General features: G+C 40.1%; 1 protein-coding gene across 3 annotated transcripts in view; it reads left to right on the forward strand.

Moving 5' to 3' along the window:
* The window catches only part of opn5 (opsin 5), a 61,182-nt gene that overhangs the window by 16,288 nt on the left and 21,767 nt on the right, over positions 1 to 23,127 (forward strand). For 2 of the 3 annotated variants that reach the window (XM_086264164.1, XM_086264165.1), the window contains 2 exons: positions 6,063 to 6,209; positions 19,133 to 19,252. In XM_086264164.1, the coding sequence (XP_086120290.1) occupies positions 6,077 to 6,209; positions 19,133 to 19,252 (253 nt within the window). In that variant the 5' untranslated portion in view covers positions 6,063 to 6,076. Of the gene's footprint in view, positions 1 to 2,351; positions 2,420 to 6,062; positions 6,210 to 19,132; positions 19,253 to 23,127 lie in introns of those variants that run through there. The other variant, XM_086264166.1, reaches the window with a different exon arrangement.

Here is a 23,127-nt window from a genome sequence, read left to right on the forward strand (position 1 = left end):
GGGCTGGAGGTGTTGCTGTTGACCCGTACTGTCTGCTGTCTTCCTGTCAAGAAATCTAGCAGCCCGTTATACAGCAAGGTGCTGATCCCCAGCAGATCCAGTTTGTGAATGAGTTGCTGGGGAATGATGGTGTTGAATGCTGAACTGAAGTCTATGAACAGCACTCTGACATATGAGTCTCTAGTGTTCAGATGTGTGAGGGCTGAGTGAGGGGCAGTTGAAATTCCATCATCGGTTGAGCGTTTTGACCGGTATGCGAACTGAAATGGATCCAGGTTGGGGGAAAGCAATAATTTGATTTGATGCATGACTAACCGTTCAAAGCACTTAACTTAATAATGATGGAGGTGAGTTTGACAGGACGGTAGTCCTTAAAGCAGGAGATAGATGACTTCTTGGGTTCAGTAATGATGGTGGAGAGATCTCCACACACTGTCTGGGGATTGTGTCACCACGGTCTGTAGAGTGGGCTTGTAGTCTGTGATGGTTTGTATTCCTTGCCACTGCCTCCAAGTATCTCTGCTGTCGCTGAAGCTTTGCTGTAGCTGATGCCACGTGACAGGTTTGCCCTTGCTGTTCTTAGACTCCCCTAATTCCCGGCTCTGAAGGCTTGCATTTTTCAACTTTAGGAGCATTTAAACCTGACCTGTGAGCCATGGTTTCTGATTGGCCCAGACAGTGATAGTCCTGGTCTCTGTGACATCATCGATGCATTTTGGGATGTAGGCAGTGACAGTTTCTGTATATTCCTGAAAGTCTGTGGTGTTGTCGTGTGTGGCGGCCTGTGGTGGAAAAGCAGTGCCTCTGAGGACCCTTCTGGCCACACCTGTACCTGCTTACGAACTGGTTTGGTGACTTTGACCAGGGGCCTGTGGGAACCCATGGCACACCTAGATTTCTGCCTGTACTGACCCTTATGCAAAATAGGTGGAATTAAGACAGTTCCAAAAGCAAACACAACTGATCAGTGCTGAGAGTGGTCCTGTTGCTGAGGTTGGGATGATCCTGTAATCTCTTATGAACGACCTCCAACGCTTCTATGACTGGGATGCAAGTGAAGACAGATGTAACATCTCTCTCTCACTGTACATGTACTGTTTATAAAATTAGGGAAACATAACCTGCACAAACAAAATAATTTGCAGGACAAATGTTTGACATCAATTTTGTTCGATTTGAAGAAGGTAGGGGGGGCAACTTCACTCACGGGTGTTTATAAGGTTGGGGAAACCTGCAGTCAGCTGAGACTGAAGAAGTCACTTGGATGAGTGACGAAACGTTTCTCCAACTGAAAATGTCCAGATGAACAGAATCAACCTTTTGGGATTTACTTACCTGGATGATTAAGCACGCATCAAGACGTTATTTTATTAAACATTTTAAAATGTTAGCAGCACAAACAAACATTTTTGCAGCACAAACCAGCACAAACGTTTGACATCCATTTTGTTTGATTCCATTAATATGGGGGGGCTGGTTGACCTCTAGAAATTTTTGTTAATATCTTTAAAATAATAACGGCACAAACAAAAATTTCTGCAGCACAAACCAGCACAAACGTAGCACAAACGTTTGATACCACTTTTGTTGGATTTGGGTAATGTGGGGGGGCTGGTTGACCTTTTGACCTTTACATTTTCATTAATATCTTTAAAACAGAAGCAGCACAAACGAAAATTTTAGCAGCACAAACCAGCACAAACGTAGCACAGTTGATTGACACCCATTTTGTTTGATTTAATTAATGTGGGGGGGCTGGTTGACCTTTACATTTTCATTAATATCTTTAAAACAGAAGCAGCACAAACGCTAATTTTACCTGCACAAACCAGCACAAACGTAGCACTAAAAAAGTAGACCATTTTGGCCCGTTTTGGAGCAGTCTGGGGGGATGGTGACCTTTGAATGACCTATAAAATAAAGTTTAATATCTCGGAAACCGTAGCAGCACAAACGCTAATTTTACCTGCACAAATCAGCACAAACGTAGCACTAAAAAAGTAGACCATTTTGGTTTGTTTTGGAGCAGTCTGGGGGGATGGTGATGTCATCAGCAAAAAATATAACTTTTAATATCTCAGATACTGTAGCAGCACAAACGCTAATTTTACCTGCACAAATCAGCACAAACGTAGCACTAAAAAAGTAGACCATTTTGGCCCGTTTTGGAGCAGTCTGGGGGGATGGTGACCTTTGAATGACCTATAAAATAAAGTTTAATATCTCGGAAACCGTAGCAGCACAAACGCTAATTTTACCTGCACAAATCTGCACAAACGTAGCACTAACCGCTCCGCCTATTTGCCTTTACGTTTCAAGTGGGTGGGGGGTCAGCTTCACTCTGCTCTGCTAGGGACCCTCCAGACGCTTTCCACGGACCTCTCCCCTCCCCTCAGTGATTCCAACCCGGACTGGCACAGTAAGGCGAACAATTCTCCAGTTCCTAGTTATCTATGCTCCAGTTTTCCCTTCAGATTATAACTACCTCCTCCTCTGTTACAGAATATTTCCGCGGCTTACTGACCTCCTCCCCGTCCCTACAACTAGCCTGATTGGCCCCCCCCTTGTCGCGTTAGGTCGCTTTTACGATTAAAATTCATTGTAAGCATTCCTCGCCCGTGTTTGTCTGCATTTTTGGGTCCACTTTCCTGATCGAACCTGATGGTTCATGACATCCCACTTAATCTCAGAGGCTTATTGGCAACCCACACATACTGAACATTATTGGCTGATTTAAGAAAGAGTTTTTTTTTAACCATCTGTTGTACCAAGGTCGATGTTGTTATTTGCTAAGACAGCATAACATTTTTCATTTTTACATTATAGCTGTAATGAATATTTGACAGTAAGGTATTAAATTTTACAAATTCAAGTTTTCAAGTAGTGCCTACACAACCTATTCTACCTCCAAAAGTGCAAGTGTATAATCTAATGTAACTTTTGGAATTAAGTGAGCTATTTTGCATGTCTTTTTGCCATTTGGTTTATTGGTTTCCCAACTGCTATAGTAATTTTGGCTTACTTGGCTGCTTCCCATTGCCATTGGTTAACAACATTAAGGGAGTTCTTCTCTGTAACTGCTATATTTCATTTTTGGATTGCTGATATCATATCTTACTTCGGGATAAATAGAATGGGCTTCCATGAAGGTTGTGCCAGCCATAAGCATATGACGGGAAAGCCTAATTAATTTAAATTTTTTGTCAGCTGATTATATTTTTCAATTTTTTATTATTATTTTTTTTAACAAAAGAAGCTTTTGCTATCAAGCTTCCCCGCAGAATGGCTTTCATTGAATCCCAAAGAATTAGAGGGTTCACTTCTCCGTTGTCATTTTCTTTAATGAATGTATCTATTTCTTGTTTAATATGTTCATTTGTAATAGATTCATTCAGATTTGGTTTATATTGTTTTTCATGCAGCCACACGATGAGGTTCCGTGCAGGTCATGTTCGTGTCTGTTTTCGTCATGCCATTTGGTTCACAGTTTCCATGCATCTGCACAGCACTCTGTTCATAGTTATTCCTTTCAGTCAGGTTAGTGTTTTTCCAGTTTAGGTTTTTTGTTAGTTGCAGTCTCTGTCCCTGTTATGTTTTGTCTACTCCCTTTTGCATCAGCCCAAATAAAGGCTCACTTTCAGTTTAAGTTCACTCCCGTCTCTTCGCCTGTGTTCGCGCCTGGGTCCACCACACACACTCTCCACACGTTGGCCGTGACAGAAGCCCTACATTAAGGCGCCAAACAGTTTTCCTTGGAAGTGAGTCCAACTGAATTGTCAGAAAAATCGTGTTATGATCTGAGACATCCGCTACCCCAATTCTACAGTCTAACACTCTATGACATTCTTCCTTTTGCATTCTTGTTTAATTTTTGCTAATACTCTGGCTCTTTTGATTGGATTTCCCAGGCCGTTAAGCAACATCAATTCCAGACACTGTGACATAGTATACTGTTGTGGAAATAAAATGATCCTCCACCACTGACCTCAAAAACAAACAAAACCTAAACCAAAACATGGTAGAACAAATAGATGAACAATTAAAGAGAACTGTAGAATTCAAAACTCGAACAACATTGCAATATGACTCCCAATATGAGGTAAATGACACACCCCCACACAATGATGAGAGGGAGAGCCTCACTGGAAGTGAGGGCTCTCTCTTAGAATCCGTGAGAACCCCGATCTGAGTCACACTCATCCTATCTTAAGTTGTTGGCTACCTCAAGGTATAGCAATTATACACAACTTGAACTATGAAGAACATATTAATTATTCAAGAGAGCCAGATACATATTTGGAGTGATTACGTTATCTGCCCCTACACTGAAATAGTTTCTATAAAGTCAAACCCTTCTCTGTTTCCTTGTAGTTTGTCGCGCACTCTCTGAATGGCTCCGTTGTTGCTTCTCCGGGTCGCGGGTTGCCATGGTGACGCTTGCTCCAGTAGAGACATAGGGTCAAATCCTCCTCTTTCGTGTGGCTCCTCCACCGTAAATCCTCTCCGCTGCATCTCTCGTACCGCCTCCGCCGGACTGTGGTACACCTGAGGGCCTGTGTCCCAGTGGTTCCAGAGTTTTGTAAATGGAGATTGCCCTTTTGTTTAAGTGTGCTTTTCACTTCTCTATGTGCACGGCGCTGTTGTACTACCGTAGCAGTAAAGTCATGGTCAAAACCAATGGGTTTGTCTTTGACAAGGATCTTCTTCTGCCATGCGTTTCTGAGGACAGTTTCCTTTGTTTTGAACTGAAGAAAACAGACGACAATGGAACGGGGAGCAGCATCAGCACCTGGCTTAGGACCAAGGGATCGGTGAGCCTGTTGTATTTGTGGGTCAGTGCCATCAGCCATTAGCCTCTTTCTTCTGATCACATTTTCAACAAAGCTTATTACCGAGCTGCCCTCTTCTCCTTTGGGGACTCTGTAGATTCGCAGGTTATTTCTTCTCGATCTAGACTAAAGGTTTTCTAGCCTTTCGGTTAGTTTCCTCTGCCCCATTAGCGATTGTCTCAGCGCGTTGTAGGCCACCGCTGACCAGCTTTCAAGCCCCGCCACTCGTGTTTCAGCTTCCTCAAGCTTCTCGTCGTATTCTTGGACTGCTAGCTTATCAGCCGTTAGCTGTTAGTTCATATCTTCTTTGAATTTCTTCAGGTTGTCTTTCAACTCACGCCTGAAGACTTCTTTGAATGCGTTGAAGTCAGCTTTCATCTCCGTCCGGAGGTCAAAGATTTGTTGCCTAATATTTTATATGACCTCTTGCAAAGAATTGAGATTGGTCCCCTCGCCATTTTCTTCATCGGAGTTTGCCATATCAGCGTGCGTGTCCTCTCGTTCTTCTGGAAAATACTGTTCAGTTGGTTCATGTATCTTCTTGTTCTTTTTCTTTGCCTCCCCCCCCCCGGCATTGTTTTAAACATAGAAGTAGTCAGAAAACTTGAAATTAAGGGAGAATTCGCTCGACCCTGAGGAGCTCAGAAATTACGCCGCCATTCTGCTCGCTGCCAGCCGGAAGTCCGCTATTTTTATTACTTTGAGTTATCCAAATTAATCAGGGAGTGGACTGTGGACAACTTTCATGTTGGCAACCACAGCAAACACCAGAGCACTCAAAAACCAAAAACTCTGAATTTTCAGCATGTTGTCACAATGCTTTATCAAGGTTCTTGCCCTGTTTGTAACCCATGCGAGCACACTACAACTGTTATCGATTTTTCCCCTATTTTTTTTTAAAATTTGATTTCTTTTGGTAGGCACTAGAACTGATTTAATGGAAGTTGATGTTTTCCTCTTCTTTGTGGGAGAGTTTTAATTTTGTTCTTTCTCTGGCAGTCAGGAAAAATGTGCAGTGAGTTTTCCTTGACTGCTACATTAATGTCGAACAGAAATGTTGACACTTGTGACATGTGCAGCTGACTTAGGCGCATATGGAGCATTCAGGTTTGCATAATGCAGTACGGAAATGTAGATTATGTGTCCTTACCTGATGTCTACATGTTTGCTTGTGAACAATTTTCAACTTAAGGAAACAGCTCCATTGTTTTAGCCTTTTCCTGTATTTCACAGGACATTCTCTGCTGATGGCAGTGATGGAGAACGCAACGTGGCCACATCCCTCATACCTCCCACATTATCTCCTCCGTGGTGACCCTTTCGCCTCAAGACTCTCCAGGGAGGCGGACGTTGTTGCAGCCCTTTACGTCTGTATCATAGGTGAGTCTTTTGTTAAGAAGAATCATCATGTTTGCATAAATGTCTGATTTTCTACCATTCTGCTCTATGTCCTACTTCTATTGGACGAGAAAACAGACTCAAGTTTGCTTTAACTAACTTTAACAAACGTAAAAAGATGCAACATACAGTTTGATTTTCTTGTCCTGTACAACAAAATGTGGTCCAAAAGGTTAGGGTTTACTTTAACTGACTCAGATGGAGGTGTACAATGGTCCCGTAGGGAAAATGGGAAATTCCATAACACTTGGACATGGTGTCAGTGTGACGTATATGATGAAAAATATTATGCTCTGCTGAACATAGTGTTGTAACTGAGATTACACAATGAAAACAATAAATAAAAACTCTGAGGTCTGAGGCATGATCGTGATGACCTAAATCCTAACCCTAACTCAAACCCTCTACCTAAAAATCAGAAGTTTTTGGTTTTATGAAATTGGTCAAAATTATTGTTCTACCTGAGACATAAAAAACTGTAGCATGAGGGTAGGGTTAGGGTGATGCATCATACTTCATGGAGATTTCAATTACTGATGGAAACCATTATTCAGCAGGAATAAACTCGGGGCAGATATCTATTTATAATTAAAACTGAATTACATTTACTGGGGGTACGGCATTATCAGAAGGAGCACGTGATTGGTGCATTAGGATGTCTCTAAGATCTAAACACTGCTCTTACAGTTTGGCTTTTCACTTCAGGTTTCCTCATTTCAGTCACATTTATACACATACAGGGAGTACAAAAGCCTTTGAGTGTCTCTACTTAAACCTACGGATGCTCCTTTTTGAGTTTGTTAGATTGCATGAGTCATTATTGTAATGAAATGGTTGCCTCTGTGTCTATAAATTTGTGTCATGTGAGTGGACCATTGGCACTCTTATATGTGCTTGATTGCAGTATAACGATGAGTCGTCCCAGCTAGTAAATCTGCACTGTGTATTTTCTCCAGGTACACATACCGTATGAGAAACGAGTAGCACAGCAATTGGAAAGTATGCAGACTGTAAATTGTATCATTTCCGTGTAATGTTAAAGGCTGGTCTCCTGGTCTTTTTTTCCCAAAGAATGTTTTCTTAATGTGAAGATGAGTGACTGCAATTTCTTAAGCCCAACAGAATATCAGATTCCTGACTTTTTTCTGAGAAAATCAAAGACCTTCTGGAGATGCTTCAAGCAGGCAGAAGTACAAAAAGTCATTGTTAAGATCACACTTGGTCACGGTAAAAGTTGTGAACTGACATACTGTTTGTCCCTTCGTTTTTTTAAATTATGTAACCATGTTTTCGCAGAAGTACAAATTCAGGTTTGTAATGGAGGCCATTTGTGCTAAATAGGGTTCATTGTAAGCAGCAAACTAAAAGAATACATTTCAGACTTTGAGGTAAATGACGCAAGCAAATGAATTTTCTGAGAAAGCTGCTGCCCTTTGATTACCTTCAACATGTGATCCATTACCATGGAATCCTAACTTTTGAATTATCTTCTCTTTTCTTTCCTATTTCCATCCTTATGGACTGGTGTAGACAGTATGAAAAAAAAAAAAAAAAACGTAACATTTTACGGGGCGATCGTGGGTCAAGAGTTGGGAGTTCGCCTTGTAATCGGAAGGTTGCCGGTTCGAGCCCCGGCTCGGACAGTCTCGGTCGTTGTGTCCTTGGGCAAGACACTTCAACTACCGCCTACTGGTGTTGGCCAGACGGGCCGATGGCGCGATATCAGAATCAGAATCAGAATACTTTATTGATCCCTGGGGGAAATTATTTTTTGTTACAGTGCTCCATTTTAAACCAACATTAAGACAAGACAGACAATACGCTAACTAAGAATAGTACAATATATACATACATACATACATACATACATACATAAGTCACTTATAAATAAATATTTGGAAAAGAAACATGTGTAGTTGTAGCAGCAAACAGTGTGTTAAGTGGATGCGTTGTACAGGGAGATGGCCACAGGCAGGAATGATTTCCTGTGTCGTTCAGTGGTGCTTTTCGGTAATCTCAGTCTCTCACTGAACGAGCTCCTGTGACTGACCAACATGTCATGGAGTGGGTGGGAGGTGTTATCCAACATTGTCTTTATCTTGGACAGCATCCCCCTCTCCGACACCACCTTGAGGGAGTCCAGCTCCATCCCCACAACATTGCTGGCCTTACGGATCAGTTTATTAAGTCTGTTGGCATCTGCGACCCTCAGCCTGCTCCCCCAGCATGCAACAGCATAGAGGATCGCACTGGCCACAACAGACTCATAGAAAATCCTCAGCATTTTCTGGCAGATGTTGAAGGACCTCAGTCGCCTCAAAAAATAGAGACGACTCTGGCCCTTCCTGTAAAGTGCTGTGGTGTTTTTAGCCCAGTCCAGTTTATTGTCAATGTGTACTCCAAGGTATTTATAGTGCTCCACAATGTCAACACTGACCCCCTGGATTGAAACAGGGGTCAAGTGTTTCCTGGTCTTCCTGAAGTCCACGATCAGTTCCTTGGTCTTTGCCACGTTGAGCTGCAGATGATTCTGCTCACACCACGTGACAAAGGAGTCGACCACAGCCCGGTACTCTGTCTCATCATCCCTGCTGATGCATCCAACCACCGCAGAGTCATCAGAAAACTTCTGAAGATGGCAGGTCTCTGTGCAGTGGCTGAAGTCTGTGGTGTAGAGGGTGAAGAGGAAGGGGGAGAGGACAGTCCCCTGTGGTGCCCCTGTGTTGCTAATCACCTTGTCAGACACACACTGTGGGAGACGTACATATTGTGGTCTTCCTGTCAGGTAATCAACAATCCAGGACACCAGAGAAGCATCCACCTGCATCGCTGCTAACTTATCACCCAGGAGGGTCGGCCTGATGGTGTTGAAAGCACTGGAAAAGTCAAAAAACATGACCCTCACAGTGCTCGCCGGCTGGTCCAGATGGGTGTAGACACGATTGAGCAGGTAGATGATGGCGTCCTCTGTTCCGAGACGAGGCTGATAAGCGAACTGAAGGGGATCCAGATGTGGTCTTACTATGGGTCGCAGCTGGTCCAGGATGAGCCTTTCCAGGGTCTTCATGATGTGGGAGGTCAGTGCCACGGGCCTGTAATCCTGGGGGCCACTGGGACGAGGCGTCTTTGGTACAGGGACGAGGCATGATGTCTTCCACATCACCGGGACCCTCTGCAGACTCAGACTCAGCATAAACAGTTTATGAAAGACTCCACACAGCTGGGGGGCACAGGTCTTGAGGACAAGGGGACTCACTCCAGGGCAGCTGTGGCTACAACTGTAGCTCGCTTCCACCAGTGTGTGAATGTGTGTGTGAATGGGTGGATGACTGGATGTGTAAAGCGCTTTGGGGTCCCTAGGGAGGACTTTTTCAAATCTCTGCTATAATTTTTGCTGCAGTATTCCCTAAATAAGAATTGGTATGTTTCAATTAGTTTTCTAGAAACTACAATACATAACATAAGTCAGACGTTCCCAGTTACAAGGATAGTGTAAGGTAGGAAGACTTTAGGACTAACGTGTGGCCCTGATGCTTAGTACTTTGCATTTGTTAAATGACCCATGTGTAGCTATTATGTTATTACCTTTTTACTGCTTTTTAAAAAAAACAAACTTGCTCAGCTTCTATTAGAGGCCTGAGAGTTTGAGAGTTCTGTGCAGTATCCTAGCTGTTTGAAGCACTGTTTTGGAGAACTTTGCGTTGCAGGGGGGCTTGCTGGTCACACAAAATGAGTTTAGTTGAAAATAACAAGAACACTACAACACTATTGTTTGTAGTGAAAACCATTTCACTAAAATTCACATTTTGAGTGAAATGAATGTTGTTGTAATGTCAAATTTTGCAATGGGAGTAAATTGGATATGATCTAATTAACAGGCCACCAAATTAAAATGTCAGCAGAAGACTAGTTTAGTTGCTGATACACATTTTACACAATCTTACATATCACACACACTGACTCATTTAATGACATGTCATTAAGTCACATGTCTGACAAAAAAAAAATGTAGTCAGCTTATTAGTGTGTGTTAAAATGGGTTGTCTGTAAACCTGAATATCACTGACAGACAGGGTCTGCTCTCTGTGAAAAATGTATACGGCAGGCATCCATGAAAGGGTCTCCTGCATGAAGGATTGGGCAGCACCAGGCCCCGACACGGCTACTGGTTGAAGACGCTCACTGCATCCCATGAGCGTCTGGCAGCACAAACGAACCTACCAGCCAATAACCTGGCTCAGTACCGCATGGAAGCTTAGAGCAGCTAAGATGAACAGGCACATGGCTCAATACATGAGTGGGGCACAGAAAGAAATAGCCCATAGCACAAGTCACCATCAAGTGTGGGATCTACCAAGGAGATGCGCGGTCCCCACTGATGTTTTGCATAATTATTGACAAGACTTACTACAGATACCGACTACAGAATGGAGCAGTTGTCAGCCACCTCCAATACATAGATAACATTAAGCTGTATGTCAAGAGTGAATGACACATCGATTCACTGATCCACAGCACCACTCTATATACACTACACTTGGAATGTCATTTGGATGTTTGGATTGGAGAAGTGTAGTGGGTTGGTAACAGAGAGGGAAGTTAGTCACAACTGAGGGGATCGAAGGGCGGCTACAAGTACCTGGGGATCCTGCAGGCAAATGGGAACAACGAAGAGGCTGCTAGAAAAGCTGCAACCACTAAGTACACCGAAATTTCTCATCCGTGGGATAATGAGGGTTTATTCTATTCAGTCCCGAGGAGTCCAGCTTGAACGGTAAGAACCAGATCCAGGCTATCAAACCTATGCCCTGCCCTGATCAGTTACGCTGCTGGGATAATAAGCTGGCCAAAGGAGGTGAAAGAAGCCACTGACATCAAGACCGGGAAGCTCCTGATACCACATGGAGGGTTTCACCCCAAGTCAAGCACCCAGATGCTGTATGCTAAGCGGAAGGAAGGGGGCATGGACTAGTGAGTGTCAGAACCATGGTCCAGGATGAGACACAGGATGAGAAACGAACATTGATGAGTACATCAGGAAAATAGCTCCATCATACGTCGTGCTCAGTGAATACCTCAGGCAGCAGAAACCCAAGAAAGAAGAGCAAGAGGAGGAACTATCATGGAAGGATAGGCCCCTGCACGGTATGTACCACTGGGAGATAGAGGAAGTGGCTGACATCCAGAAATCCTGCCAGTGGCTGGACAGAATACTAACAAACTTCTATCGATGCACCATTGAGAGTATTCTTACTGGCTGCATCACCACCTGGTATGGCAGCTGTAATGCTCTGGACCGCAAAGCTCTAGAGAGGGTGGTGAGATCTGCCAGCCATGCAGGATCTCTATAGACGGTGCTGCATGAGGAAGACGCAGTGGATCCTCTCTGATTCCAGCCACAGACTTTTCACACTCCTACTGTTCGGCAGGCGGTTCAGGAGTATTCAGACCCGCACTAGCAGACACAGAGACATTTTTTACCCACAAGCCGTCAGGCTTTTGAACTGCTGACATTCTATACACACGATTACACACTCACTACAATTACAGGACTACACACTATCACTTAAACAAATGCCAATTAAATGCTCATTGCACAAGTTATGCACAACCTGTAAATACTCTTGCACAAACTGTAAATACCAACTTGTCTTAAATTCTCTAAATATTTAATTTTTCTTCTCTCTGTTTCTCTTTTATCATTGTTATTATTATTACTGCTATTTTCTGTTATTTTCTTCTTAATATAACTGCACACTTTCTATATGCTTATGTAAAGCTGAGGAGCACGAGCCAAAGAATTTCATTATGGGTAAATGTGGCTACACTGTTTATCTGTACATGACAATGAAACTTGAAACTTGAAACAATGATGCAACATGTGAAATAACACAAGAAAGTGTTTTCTGTGGCACCCTGTCGATGAAGCAAGCAGCTGTTATATGTGATATTGTGATCTGGTACCTGGAAGTTTTGAAACAGTCTTTCTTTGCATTATTATTTTTATTTTCTTGCTACATATTCCAAATATTAGTAATAACAACTCATATTTTATTTTTGCTTTGAGATTGACTCATCTCACTTCAACATGTAACATGTGGTAGGTTTTGTGAAAGGGATTATTTGTACATTAGAAAAGTCCTTTTCTTAATCTGTCATGTACTACTCATTAGTGTAGTGAATATAAAAAGTACTGCAGACTTGTTCTTGTTTCTACTTTTTCTTGTTGTACTGTACCATACATTTTTGTTCAGTGTCTAGTGGGATGGGCAGGCACTTTATATTAGACATATTAGAAGTACATGTTTGGGGGATGTTTTTGAACCATATTATGGGCGGTATGATTACACTTCAAGTGTTTGTTTGTTTGTTTGTTTTTCTTATCAGATTTCACTGGCAATTCTACATTGCACTGATCATTAGATTTGAATTTGTAGCTCTCTCCTGATTGATGTAGATTGGGGGGATTCAAAGTAACCACCCAGATTTGTTATGAGGTCACGAGGCTTGCTTCTAGAAGTCTTTGCCTAAATCTAGCCAAACAGCAAGGGAAATTCGTAAGTGAAACTCGGCCTGACAACTACAGAACAAACCACAGTCTCCTCAGTAAAATTCCTGTCATCGTCTACATGCTGTGAGTGCATATTGTCACCCGGGGGAAAGTGTCAAAAAAATGTTAAAGAAATAGAATATTGGCAACTGTTGTTGCTCTTTTAGCTTAATCCCTACTTTGGAAAATGCAGACATTAGAGACATTTGAGCCGCATAATATTTGAGCCGCATAATGAAGATGCACAGTCTATTAAGTATTAATGGGCATATCAAAAGCACTAATAGCTGTAATTAAATTCTTGTACTACACATAATTACTTCTTTCTTTAACGTTACATTTTTATTATATGAAAAAAAGTTTTAATTGCAGGTATTAAATGAAAGAACTGGAATAAAATGGAACAAATAGCAAGTGAAGAACAAAAGTATGCCCTAGACGTTTTTGCCTAAACAGTCTAGCCAAGCAGCAAGTGAGAGTAACAGTAAGGTTGTAATTAGTCCCCAGAGGGTTACACACAAAATTGTCAGACTAAAGTGTATGAGACTTAATTAGAAATTTAACATCTTCTAGTTTTGATGGAAAAATGCCTATTTAGCATGTGCCTTTAAGTCCAGCTCTAACTTGAGATGTTAAAGAGAAAACATGGGACTACAGAATATAAGTGAAATAAACTTCTCACTGTCTGTTTTCTTTCTCATCCCCCACTGTGTATTTAGAGATGCACAATTAGTCCATCTGTGGTTTCCTATTAGCAATGTAATTACTTGAGTGTGAATTTAAATCTTTCAGCCACCCACATCTTCCCTGTCCTGTTCTAAGCTACAAGGGTTAATGAGGAAGAAACCTTGTGTTTGTCATTAACAGAGACAAATCTCATAATTCGGATAACATGTTTCAATGCTTCAAAGACCCACTTATAGTCAAAGAAGTTTTAATACACAGAAAAGAGTTGTCCTTGCTTTGCAGCAGTGACAGCAGCTCAAACTGATGATTTCTTCAAACAATGACAGACTTACACACATGCTGCCCTATAACAAGGATGGGAAACTAATTTTCCAAAGAGGCCATATTAGAAACTAGGACTGGGGATGTTGTGGAGGGCTGCACGAGGAAGCTCGCAATTCACTTCATCTTATGCCGTGGCCCTCCACAACAGTCCCAGTTTCTCATGTGGCCCCTTGGGAAAATTAACTGCTTACTCTTGTTCTTGTGAGATTTTCATTGTTTACAAGCTGAAAATAGCAAAAGGGTAATGTGCACAGAAGCAGTTTGCACAGCCAGTGCCTGGAACTCCCCACAAAAGCAAAATGTGTTCTGATAACATCAGCTGGAAGTCACATGAGACCTTCAGGCTCACATATTTTCAATCACACCAGTGTCTGTAGATTTCACTGTACTCTTAATCTGCAAAACACATGCACATGATAAAAACATCTTCACCAAATTTACAACACACGTGTAGGATTTTAAAGGACATGGAAAGATGGAAAACAACCAAGCACAGAATGCCCTAATACATAGTGGAAACAAATAATGACATCAGTGCCAGCACAGAACACAGTTGCTAACACAAACCACAACCCAAATCTAAAACGCATGGCAAATATAGCCTGTTATCGGACAAAGTGAAGATAAAAACAGAGTGTAATAAGTTAATGTCTGTTTGCTCTCCCTTTGGCTCATTTCCATGAAGTAGGAGATTTGATTTCCCCAAACCATTTACTAGAGGTAAATCTGTCTGCCTGAATCCAACAGTAAATTCAGAACTGTAAGACCAAAATATATGTGTGAAACCTTAACTGAAAAGTAACCACTTGTAGTTTCTAAAAATGTTCCTGTTGAGCCTGTGGCTGAAACACAGCCAGACTCTGATGTTTCTGTAATTAATTTCAGGTTGCTGTGCTCTTTGATTTCAGGAATGTGCAGTTTTTTTCTGTATTTTGTTGTTTTTACACTTTTCAGCTTATGTGTTGCCAGCTTGATGGTTTTCCCCCATCTTTATCTATTTAGAGGTATTTTCTTAAGTTGGACTCTGTTGAACTGTCAGGGTTCAGGTACTGCTGTCAGCTTGTCATGATATGATTTCATTAAGGAAAAAGTAAAAAAAAAAAAAAAAAAAAAAAAAAAAAAAAACAGCTGCAAAGTGAAACCAAATGAGTAACGCATGTTTAGATACATTTTTGGAAATGTAAACATTTCTTGTTCTTTATATGTCAGGCCCATGCTGATAGTGTTCACTTTGAGTTCTGCAGTGTTTGTAATTATACGTTAATGACATTAACATACATTACCCGAGTTTGTGGCTGTCTGTGGCTGTTAATTTTTTTTAATTGCTAGCTAATTTCTCTTGACAGCCTCTGTCATTAAATGATAACAACTCACACAAACATAACTCCTCGTGAATAGAAGGAGCATTAAGCACAAGGATGGCAACTAATAACAGAATTAAAGTTTATGTTGGCATTTATGTACTCCAAGTGACTTGAGGACCAAAGAGGTCTGGAGACTCTCTGACAGATTCTTCCAGGTATGTAACTTCAGCACCTTTAAAGGCTTTCTCGAACTGCATGTGCATGTGCACTGCCATTGCCAGTAGAAATACAATTAGCAAACTGGCTGCAACAAGAAGGAGGAAATTGTTATTGGAGCTGTGTGATTGTTGTGTGTTACTGTTTTTTATAATGACAGAGTAGCAAGAAATGTTGTTTACCCTCTGAGGTCTAAGTCATCATCAGTGATGACCCCAACCCTTAGCTCTGAACCCTAACTTCTTGTTAAGTAGATTTCTTTTTAATGTAAATAGGTTTTTCACATTACTGTGAAGGCCCTGGAGAATAATGTAAAAACGGTAATCAGAATGGGAGGAGGAAGATCGGGTTGCGTGTAGAACACTTGATGGACACTGGAGCAGCTCTTTGCACTCACAGTCAGAGTGAACTTGTACTTTCTTGCAACCCTATTTCTGTTTATTCTTTTTCTATTAATTCTTTGCTCTGTGTCAATGCCTCAATAGCAGTTTGAAATAGCGCAGTGAAAATGTTGCTGTATTTCTTCAATAACATAATCAAGTCTGAATGTCACTGTTGCTCCATTAACTTGCTTAGACACCAACATCCACACTGATCTAGATCAGTCACTGTACAATTAAGTCACTCAGAGGTTCCTCTTACAGTGGAGGTAGTACTACAGCAGTACTACAAATTACCCAAAAACTGGTTTTAAAACCGCCCTGCGACAGACTGGCGACCTGTCCAGGGTGTACCCTGCCTCTCGCCCTATGACAGCTGGGATAGGCTCCAGCGCCCCCTCGACCCTGAAAAGGAGAAGCAGAAGCGAATGGATGGATGGTTTTAAAACCTTTGATATTTCATAGTTCAGTGCTAAAACACAAAATAAGGAGAAAATCCCTCCTTACAGGAATTTATAGGGTTATAGAAGCTGTGAGTTTGATATGTCGTCCATGTACCATATTCAGGAAATATAATTTTCCATTGGTTTTAAATTTGCCTTTAATGTGGGATGTCAAGTGTTGGCTGTGTGACAGGCAGGTCGTGGACCCAAATGCACCACTTGGGAAACCGGTATGACTCAAAATATCAGTTTAAGTGCCATCATTCACAATAATACAGGAAAACCAGATTATACACAGGGCAGGGACTCAGAATATCAGTAGATTGTGGGAACAGTGAACAAGGAAACACAACCACGAGGGATGACATGACAAAAGACAATAGTATACTATCAATAGTAATTATGAATGGAAGAAAGGAGGAAGTGAGAACTAGAAAGATAATCTGGAGTCAACAAAATATTTGACTTAACAAGTAGGGTCCCCGTTTAACCAATGATAATTAGATAACCTTAACCACATGATTATTATTGCAACTTTGAATACGAAGGTCCTCTTTTCATACACATATTTCTTCTCACAGATGCTGTCTGCCTTGTCTTTGTATTCTGCAGCTTATAATAGTAGATACTCATTTGTTTTTGTAGACTTTAATCTAGTTTGTGTAACAGACACGGCCACTACTTCATCTTGGAGATAAATTTTTTAAACACGAGAAGTAGATAATCTTTTTTACCTGGCACTGATGAGTTACTGTATATGCTTGTAAATTCAGTAAGACAGGTGGCCTAATTTGATTTTCATCTATCTTACAATGTGACTGAGATACCGGAGAATAGAGCGGCTTAATGTATGATGACAGAAACAGATGTACAGAGCAAAAGGCAGCGTGGGGGATTCATGTTCTGTTTGTTGTGGTTTTCCATTGTTCCTTTTATTCTTGTGGGAATCCTCTTACAGCCCCTTCTTGGCACTGTGTCTTTGCTATTATATTTTTTCCTGGTGCTGTGCATCAAATGAGTACATGGAAATGTGGACTCATTGTGCTATTAGTTAAATTATTTTTCCTTCAAGTGCCCTTATAAATAAACCCTCATAAATGAATCTGGTTTATTCAGCAGTGAACAGAATGTGTGTGCAAAACAAACATGCTGAATAGGAAGCAGCTGACGGGGTGGCCGCTTTATCCCACACAATCTCTGCCATTTCAGTGGTTCAGTGGGGAGATGGAGTGTTACTAAACTGTGGTTTCTGCATGTCTTTGACACTTCTTCTGATTCACTATTTTCATTAATTATAAAATTAATGAAAATAGTGAGTTAATGTCTGTTTGTGAATCTTTTTCATTTGATTAAAATGGTGGAGCTTTTAAGTGGAGGAGTAGATTTGCATTATCACATTGTATTCAGGCCTGGTTAATATTAAGAAAATGACAGTTTTCTTCGTCTTTTTTTTGTTTTACTTTTTTTTTTTTTTAATTAGATTTTCATAAACAAAACACACACACACACACACACACACACACACACACACACACACACACACACACACACACACACACACACACACACACTTTTCACACAAACAAACCCATAAATCTTCTTGCTATCAGATTCTATGTAACATACTGAACTGCATTCCCTCTCAGGAGAGATCTCGCTATGTCTCCATCAATACATAGGCATTCCAGAGTGTGAATAAAGCTGCATTTGGCTTATCTTATTTAACCTTATCTACATGTTCCTGTTTCATCTTGTGATATCATCCATATCATTGGGAAAATGTTGTACAAGACATGGATAGGGAAGAAAGTACCGAGTGTCTCTGTCAAAGACAGAGAGTGTGAGAGAGTAATGTGTTCTGAATTCCCAACTCATTTCCTGTAGCTGTATCATGCACTGGTCAATTTGACACACAGCAGATTAAAATGACCCTCAGACCACTGGGAAATACCCCAATGCCTTTGAGACGCTGTTTTATTTTGAAATAAACCTGCATGCAAATAACCTATGCATGCAAACAGCTTCTACAAACATTTGAGAAAGAATCGGTGGCTCTCAGGAGCTCAGTGAATTCCAGCGCAGTACCGTAATAGGATGGCGCCTAAAAATTTCTTTGCTGCTAAAAATTGAAAATTCAGCTGTTAGTTCTATAACTCTAAGCTTCATGTGGCCTTCAGATTAACTCAAGGACAGTGTGCCTTGAGTTTACTGCTGTAGTATTTCACCATCGTCTGAGATCAGTTGTAATGCTGTTATTTCAGGGGGAATTGAATGTTACATTGTGACATAGTTTGTGAGGAATAAAAAATGGGTTATTATGCCTTCTATTAATAGACAAACATATGTCTTTACGCTTGGCATCCAAACCCACGAATAAAATGGAACTGAAATTATGTAACATTATATAAAATATTTGATATTAACCATAAAGAGTGCTGGTGGTGCCGGATCCAATTTTAAAGCACATGTCAATGTAGATATGTTTAGTAGATGCATTTAAGTCTAAATGAGTCCATAATTCTTCAATATTTAAATCCAAACAGTGAGCCACCTCTTTGGACTTTTTCAGTTTCATATTAAAGAAAATCCAAAATTTAAGCAAGAGGGAATAACATTTCTCAGGAGAGAACTTAGCCTGTCCTGCTGCTCTGAACATGTTGAAATAATGAACATCAACACTCTGTTTTAGGTCTAATTTTGGGCTCTAAAACTAGGAACAACAAACTCATTGTTTGAGTCTCAGTGTTCCTGTTGAAAATCATACTCACAAACTAACTTGTGGGGTAACTAACAAGCTAGATTAGTTAGCCGTTTGTGAAACACAGAGGCTCTGTCAAGATTTGGGCCTGCAGTTTAAATAGTGGTATTGAGCATCTGGTCAAAACTGATGGAAAGTACTAAAAAATACTCTCTTGATTTTGATCTACCATGAAGAATGATGGGAAAGAATCTGAACTAATGGATAATTGGTATGATCGCAGTCTTTCTTTCTCTTTTTCAGGAATCATGTCTGCAACAGGGAATGGATATGTCATTTATATGACCATGAAACGGAAGACCAAGTTAAAGCCTCCTGAGCTCATGACTGTTAACCTAGCCATCTTTGATTTTGGCATATCAGGTACTACATCTCTCAACGCAGCTATATTTGTCTACAGGAGATATAGACTGTGTGGTAGCTATTAGTATCACATATTATTTTTCAACTAGGAGAACTACTGTTCATTACTTGATTATAAACTGTTTGCATCAAGTCAACTCATGTGTCTTTACTCCTTAATTTGTACTTATTGTCATTATACAATGCATGTAATTTCATTGAGTAATAAATACAATTATTATATTGCTTTCAAGTAACAGTACTACAAAAACTGTGATTGTGCTTGACACTATTTAGGAATTTAAAATCTTCAGTATTAATTATGCAATATCATTTGCTACTTATAATTTGAGTCCAAAGCAAAAAGGTAACTTGTATTTAATACAAGCGTTAAAAGCAGCATCTAAACTTGGTGAAGCATATAAGTCACTGCTCTCTCATCTACACAGATCGTACAGTGGTTGATTGATTAGGAGCTGCTGTGTTCCTGTGTCTTTAAGGTGGCAGATATTTTACACTTTAAATTGCAATTGCTCTAGAAAGTTGCTTTAACCTGTGTTAACTAGAAAACTATATTTTTTAACAATATGCAGTATTCCAGTTAAGTTTTGTCCTACATGTTTTTAGTGTCTACTGTAAGTTATATTGTAGTTACACTGAGTGAGCCAGATCAGTCTGGAGATAAGCAGTAGTGTGTCATGTGACTTATTACATTTTGACATGTGTTTCCAAACAGACATGTTTCGTACTTAAAGAGTTTTGATAGCTTTGAAACGTGTCCTATCATTTCAGGCTTTCCATATGGAAAAGAAATAGTAAAAACTTATATGTGATTACTCATGAAAATGGCCACTTTCTCATTACTTTCATACATTGCTTTAGTAAGTATCCAAAACATACAAGTTTCATTACATAATTTTTCAAGGGATCTTATATCTGTTTTCACTCTTATATGCTTTTCATACAAGTTTCACACAAGACAGATACAGACTTTATAAAATTTATATATATCTTTTCCATATGGGTTACCTCGTGCCTAACTAAGTTGACTGTCAGGTCTGTGTTGCACTGCAGTTCATTCATGGCTACCATCATCAGGCGAAAGGCTCTGCAAGAGACCTGAAGGCAGAAATGAGATTCAAGTCCTACTCCCCACTTGTTACATGCTGTAATTCTATTTGTTAAAAAAAGACTAAAAGAGAAGAGCTGAATAAATCAAAGCATAAACATGATAGAATAAGAATCTTATATCTAAAATGATTACAGACACCACATTCAGCTGCCAAAAGAGTAAGGAAAGACACCAATAGATATGATAAAATACAACATTTAGTATTTTTTCATATACAGATTAGTCCAGTAGAGTCTAACATGACTTTTTCAATGTCCATTTCACACATAATGAGACTGTAGTCAAAAGTGCTCCGCTGTTAACCCTTTTAAATGTGATGAAGAGGGTGATGGATGTACTGAATGCAGTTCCTTGTTTTGCAGGAACCTTGTATGCTGAGGCTTTTCGTAGTGAGCAGCATTGTTCCTAATCTCAGTTTTATGATGAACGCTTTTACACTCTTAAATGCCACATTGACTTGTTTGTTTGAACCCCGCATGTTCTAAATGAACATGTCACACCTCTGTATAGTGTCAACTAAAAAAAGATTTTGACCCACTTTGATTCAGTGAGTTGTGAAACATGTGTCCTCCTACATGAAAGCTTTGATTTCCTCTCTCAAGCGCTGCCCCTGCTCAGCCAGCTCAGTGAAGAACAGGACATCCCTTTATGCTGCTTCAATTTCCTGACAAGAGGGCAGGAAAAAAACAACACTTCATGACTCCTGACCTGATGTCGCACATCCATTTCACTGTCTGCTAGGGCTATAGTTGGTGTATTCTGGTCCGAATCAGTGGATGAGTTTGTAAACATATAGCTTTTCCCTGTGGTTGAGTTTGTTTTCATGCTGCCAAATTATATTTGTGGTGTTAATTTCTTTATTAGAGTTATTTTTACCCTACAGTTAAAGGTTTAATTAATTAAAAAGAGAAGATATAAAAACCCCATCTCCCTGATGAAGTCAATGGAACCACATCATCTGCAAAAAGCAGAGATGAGATCCTGAGACCACTTAAGCCTTCAGCCACTTGCCACCAAAATATCCTGTCCATAAACATTATGAAATTTTTTGTCTGCAGTGCGATTCCCCCCCCACTTCTTTAAGTTGGCAAAATACATAATACTAAATACAAATAGACTGGTTGGGCAAAGTCCCACACATACTCAGATATCCTGGAGAGAAAAAGGAGGCGGACCAACGAGTGGAATGAAAACCACATTATTCCTCCTAAATCTGACATTTGACTAGCAGACTCTGTTCTGGAATTTCTTCTCGAGTACTGTGATGAAGAACTTTCCAGTCACTGGGATTGAAATGCTTGATCCTTCCTTCCACAACCTGACTATATCCTCAGTTGAAGCCAGCAGCACCACAAAACCACTATAAAGTGTGAGCAGGACAGTGTTTACACCCCTGAGTTGCCAGATAAAAGGGTGATGGAAAGTCTTGTTCCATGGTTAAAAAAATATAAAGCAATATTGAAGTATCAGATACGCACAATAGATTTCAGCCTTAACTATTCGAGGGAAAAAATGACAGCATATTACTGTGAAAATGTTAGGAAATGTTGAGAACTGGTATAACTAACTGATGAGAACTAACAAACAACAAGCAACCTTGAAAACCATTAGAAAGTCAATCAGCTATCTTCAGTGGAAAGGAAGGTGATCCTAGTGTGTTACAAAATGTAACTGGTCCTTAATGTCAATGTATTTCTCATGCTCCTCCTCTCTACAACATTCCTTGTAATTTGGGCTGGCCAGAGTAATGATATTAAATATTAGGTGTGGACGTGTATCTAATGTCCAACAACCCCTTAAGCAAGAAGTAAGGTGGAATTTTTATCGTGTTTCTTACTGCTTCCCTAACCCGATCTGAATATAAATTGCCCAGCATCAGTCAGCTCCTTTCCCCACCTCACTCAGGCCACCTTCACTAAAGCTGTATTAGCTCACCCTTAGCATTTTCATTGATTCATTTATTCACAGACACAGGATAAATTAAATAATTTCCATCCCAATAGCTCTTTCCTCTCCTGGTGAGATTGGGCTGTCTGTCTGTTTCCTGGCTTTACATTTCATTTTAAGATTTTAGGCCTTTTTGTTGCACTGCATCCCATATGTTGTTGTTCAGACTGAAATAGTTTCAGATCAGGTTTAGTTTAAATCCCTTCAGAACACAGAAGACAGAGAATAACTTCTACTTTCAAAAACAATTTATTCTATATTCATTCTTTCATTTCTTTTCTTTCTTTTGAATCATTTTCATTTTTAATGAAAAAAAGATTTTGGACCAAAACGTAATTAATTTGAATATAAAACTAAAATTAAAACATATTTACATGTTTGTTTGTTTGTTTTGTCTAGTGTCCATAGAGTAATTTCAGTCGTCTAGCAAACAACCCTAAACAAATAATAATAATAATAATAATAATAATAATAATAATAATACTAGCAATACAGGGTGCGCCATTTATATGGATACACCGTAATAACATGGGAATGGTTGGTGATATTAAAGTCCTGTTTGTGGCACATTAGTATATGTGAGGGGGCAAACTCCTCAAGATGGGTGGTGACCATGGTGGCCATTTAGAAGTCGGCCATCTTGGATACAACTTTTTTTTTCCAATAGGAAGAGTGCCATGTGACACATCAAACTTATTGGTAATGTCACAAGAAAAACAATGGTGCGCTTGCTTTCAATGTAACTTTATTCTTTCATGAGTTATTTACAAGTTTCTCTTTGTTCACAGCCATTGACATGTCGAAGAGTTTAACATGT

The sequence above is a fragment of the Aulonocara sp. 'chitande type north' Nkhata Bay genome, linkage group LG15 (assembly GCF_057382095.1).
Source record: "Aulonocara sp. 'chitande type north' Nkhata Bay isolate Kocher_YH1m ecotype deep benthic linkage group LG15, A_spYH_male_GT1.1, whole genome shotgun sequence".
NCBI classification, from domain to species: Eukaryota; Metazoa; Chordata; class Actinopteri; order Cichliformes; family Cichlidae; genus Aulonocara; species Aulonocara sp. 'chitande type north' Nkhata Bay.